We start from the raw sequence: 3687 nt of genomic DNA, 5'->3' as shown, positions 1-3687 counted from the left end.
GCACCCGCCCAGCCCCTGCCCGGGGTCACCCCGCGCACCCCGACACCCCACCCCGGGCCTGCCAGCCCCGGGCAACTCCCTTAGAGGATCTCCCGCCAGCAAGACTATTGGGGGAACTTCTGGGGGATCCCCGTCCAGGCCCTTCGAAGGGAGGGCCTCCCTTGACAGCTGCTAGAGATATTAGCCACATTTCCCTGCCCAAATCTGCTCCCGGTTAACAGGCCCGCGGGGCCAGGGGCACCCCGAGCCTCCTCCGCTCAGATCTAACCCGGAGCGGGCCTGGGGGAAGGGGTGCAGTGCTGACCTGGGCAGTGGGAGGGAGTAGGGAGGGAGGAAGACACAGGCTTTCCGGGTCTTTTTTCCTCCCCACCCCACCCCCTTTAAAATGTGGCTTCTTGCTCAATTCCCAAACCTTAACAGATGGCGACTGTAGTTCTCTCAGAATTTCTTAAAGAAAGGGAAACCTTTGGAATTTATTTCTGCTTTTGCTTCTCCATATAAATAAAAAAGTGTTTTTATATTATTCTTGTTTTGGAGAACATAAGCAATTTTATTCAGACTACAGTATTTCCTTTAACACTATATGGTTGTCAAAACACCATTCCCAGTTTCTTTGCTTTTGACAGCTGAGTCTTTCTTAAATATACCCAAATCGGAACTCTTTATACTAAATAGTAAAACCGAGATAGGAGCAAGTGCCTTCCGAGGTGGTATAAAAAGTACCCTGAAAATCGGACAAAGCTATCATCCTGCTGTCTTGGCATGGGATGTGTGTGTGTGGGGGGATGCAAACAGACTTATTACAATTACCATTCACCTCCACCTATTTCAGAGGATTAAAGTGAACATCATAGAATGTGGATTGTTTTCTTCATTAAAAACCAATAATAGAATGCTCTGGCTTCTAATCTGCAAAGAAATAACTTAATAATTTCACATGACATGTCCTAAACATGCACCAATTACCAAGCAAACCCTTCAGCATGTACTTTATTGAGAGGAAAGGAAGAAAAACTGCCAAAGTTTTTTTTTTCAGCTGCTGTGAGAGTTAATTTATAAATGGGGAAGTTGTCAGAGTTTAAATAAGAGTACATATAAAGTAACAATATGCAAATATTTAAATTTTACATAAAGTCTCCATGTAAAATGGGGTAGCAAAAATGAGAAGGAAGCTCTCTCTCTTTTCCAAGTGGCACAGAATGTCTCCATTAAGAGTGCATTTGTGTCAGAAATGCTATTTCTATGCTTAAACAGCACTGCACTAGTTAAATTGATAAATGTGCTTTCAAAAATTTCCCTAAATCCAAAACAATAGCAGTTTATTTCCTTGGTCATTTATATAGAACTTCTATGAATGCTGTCTGAAGTGGGAAAATGGCAGAGCCCCAAACAAGATACAACTATGGATTTCTTCCAACTTAAAATTTTCAGGATGAATGAACTATTTCCCTATCAAGGTGACATCACATACCTAGTCAATAGTGTTTTTTTAAATTCTTATTTAAAATTTTTTTTCCCAGGACTGGGAATTGCACTCAAGACCTGGCACTTGCCAGGCAGGCTCGGGGCCACTGAGCTATATCCCCAGCCCTCAAAATTTATATTATCCATTCTAAACATAGGGTCTGAAGTTTAGGAGTTAAAAAATTCCAGGGTGGTATATTTATTTGAAAAATCAAGGAACATGCAAATACCTCACTCTTCCCCAACTCTTTGCACACTCTGGCAGGCATTGTTTGTGTAATATCAACAAGCTCATGGCATACAAAAATTTGAAAATGGCATAATATTGTCTGTTTCTTAAGAGACAAATTTTGGTTACCAAATCATCATACTAGCATCTATGTACATGAAGGTGTCTGAAATAAGACAACACCATAATATAATTTATATTAAATATGAATGCTTAAGTAATCTTTTAAACTCAGGATTTCAAACTCTATAGAAGTTGTTTACTTATCTATGGATATCTATCTGTAAATTTTCATTTATACACTCAACAGTATTTTTGGTAGGACAGGGCGAAACATAGGCAGATAAATGCACTTTGCACACAGATCTTATTTCTAATGGTGTAAAATTAACCCTAATAAAGTGGTGCATTCTGGCAGAGGTTGCACGTGAAAAACTACCTGACAGTATTTTAAAGTACTATGCATCTATAAAGGAGGCTGGGCATGTTGAAGGTGGTCTTTCATCCTGGTTCGTAACACACGCACAATTTCACACCTTTAGAAGTATTCTGCTGGTGGAACTTATAGAAGAAATACACACTGAAAGGCTACAGGTGGTGACCTTAAAAATTATTGGTAAGTTTCAAATGCACTCAAGTTCTGAGGGTGGGTCACTGACTTTCTATACCATATATAGCTGGCACTGTGCAACCTGGCCTTAAAACCATTAAAAACACCAAAGCCTAACAAAAAATCAAAAATGAAATATTTATTACCGCATTTTGTGACTTAACACCTTTTTTTTTAACATAACGTCACAGTCCTCATACAAGTATTTTAATGTAAATTTGACAAAGCTTAAAGGTAACAGCATTTTCTTCTAGTGAGGAACACGTGCTGAGAAAAGAAGATTTCATGGACATACAATACCATTTCCACAGCAGATCTGATACTAGCAAAAACATTCTTTTTTTTTTCAATTGAGGTAAACACATAGAATATCTAACATGAAACAATTAATAGACTGAACTCTGTACGAAGTTTGTTACAGTATTCTCTTGCTCCTTCTTTATTCCCCAAGCTTTGAGTTTCTGATAAAGTCCTGGTGTTGGTGCAGTGACCATGAATAACTTTTTGTGTTGAGGAAAAGCTGCCCAACTTAAGATTGTTTTATCCACAGCCAAGGCAAAGAACTCCTGGAAGAAGCCTCCTGCTCTGTCTTTAAATCTTCACTGGCAAGCTCTTTGAAGAAGAGTCCCCCAAAATCGTAATAAGAATTGGCTTATGAAGCACAAACTATAAAGATCTGTTTGAAACTAAAGGACACATATGTGGAGGAACAGAGGCCAGGCATGAAAACACATTCTTGAAGCTGGAGTTTGAGTGAAGAGTTTCGGCCAAACGTTCATCATAGTCTCCAGCGTGGTTCTCTTCTCATTGGCCCAACAGGTTTCAAATACACCACAGTCTCTCCTGGATAGTGAATTCACTGATGAACCAAACAGTCATTCTTTTGGGAACAACACACATAGTGTGGAAAACAAGGATATATATTTTTTTTTCTCTTCTAAAACTATTTGAGGCAACATAACGGAGTGATCAACAGAAATGTACAAGTTTAACTTAGTTCCTATGTTTATACTACAGTAGTTATAACTCTCCGAGTCTTTTTTCCAGAGGATCTTTACATGGACAGAATTGTCTCAGTGAGCCCATGATTTCACATTTGTGTTCTTGTCGCATTGGTCCTCTGTTGCTTGATGAAAAATGACAAAAGTAAAAAATAATCACAGCTGTCTGGAATTTCATATTAAGTGTCAACATCTGGTCAAAGTTCAGAAAGTCTTAAAATAGTTTTTGCGTGTGTTTCCTTTTTCCCTTGAGTTCCCTTATACTATTGGGCATGAATGTCCGTGACCTGTCCGCCAACATTGGGATCTACTGAATTTAACATGGTGGGGCTCTGTGCTGGCATCGTCATTCCTGGGTGGGTGGGGGGTCCTCCGTGTATCAT

General features: G+C 39.6%; 1 protein-coding gene across 5 annotated transcripts in view; it reads right to left on the bottom strand.

Annotated features, from left to right (window-relative positions):
• Nucleotides 1–2893: 2893 nt before the first annotated feature.
• Meis2 (Meis homeobox 2) overlaps nucleotides 2894–3687 on the bottom strand; it is a 203782-nt gene continuing 202988 nt past the window's right edge. For all 5 annotated transcript variants that reach the window (XM_010624630.1, XM_010624632.1, XM_010624631.2 and 2 more), the window contains one exon: nucleotides 2894–3687. This exon is cut by the window's right edge and continues 167 nt beyond it. In XM_010624630.1, coding sequence (XP_010622932.1) covers nucleotides 3568–3687 — 120 coding nt within the window. In that variant the 3' untranslated portion in view covers nucleotides 2894–3567.

The sequence above is a fragment of the Fukomys damarensis genome, unplaced genomic scaffold, assembly GCF_012274545.1.
Source record: "Fukomys damarensis isolate Sample0158 unplaced genomic scaffold, DMR_v1.0_HiC HiC_scaffold_17, whole genome shotgun sequence".
Classification (NCBI taxonomy): domain Eukaryota; kingdom Metazoa; phylum Chordata; class Mammalia; order Rodentia; family Bathyergidae; genus Fukomys; species Fukomys damarensis.
This window is presented reverse-complemented; position numbering and strand designations above follow the sequence as displayed.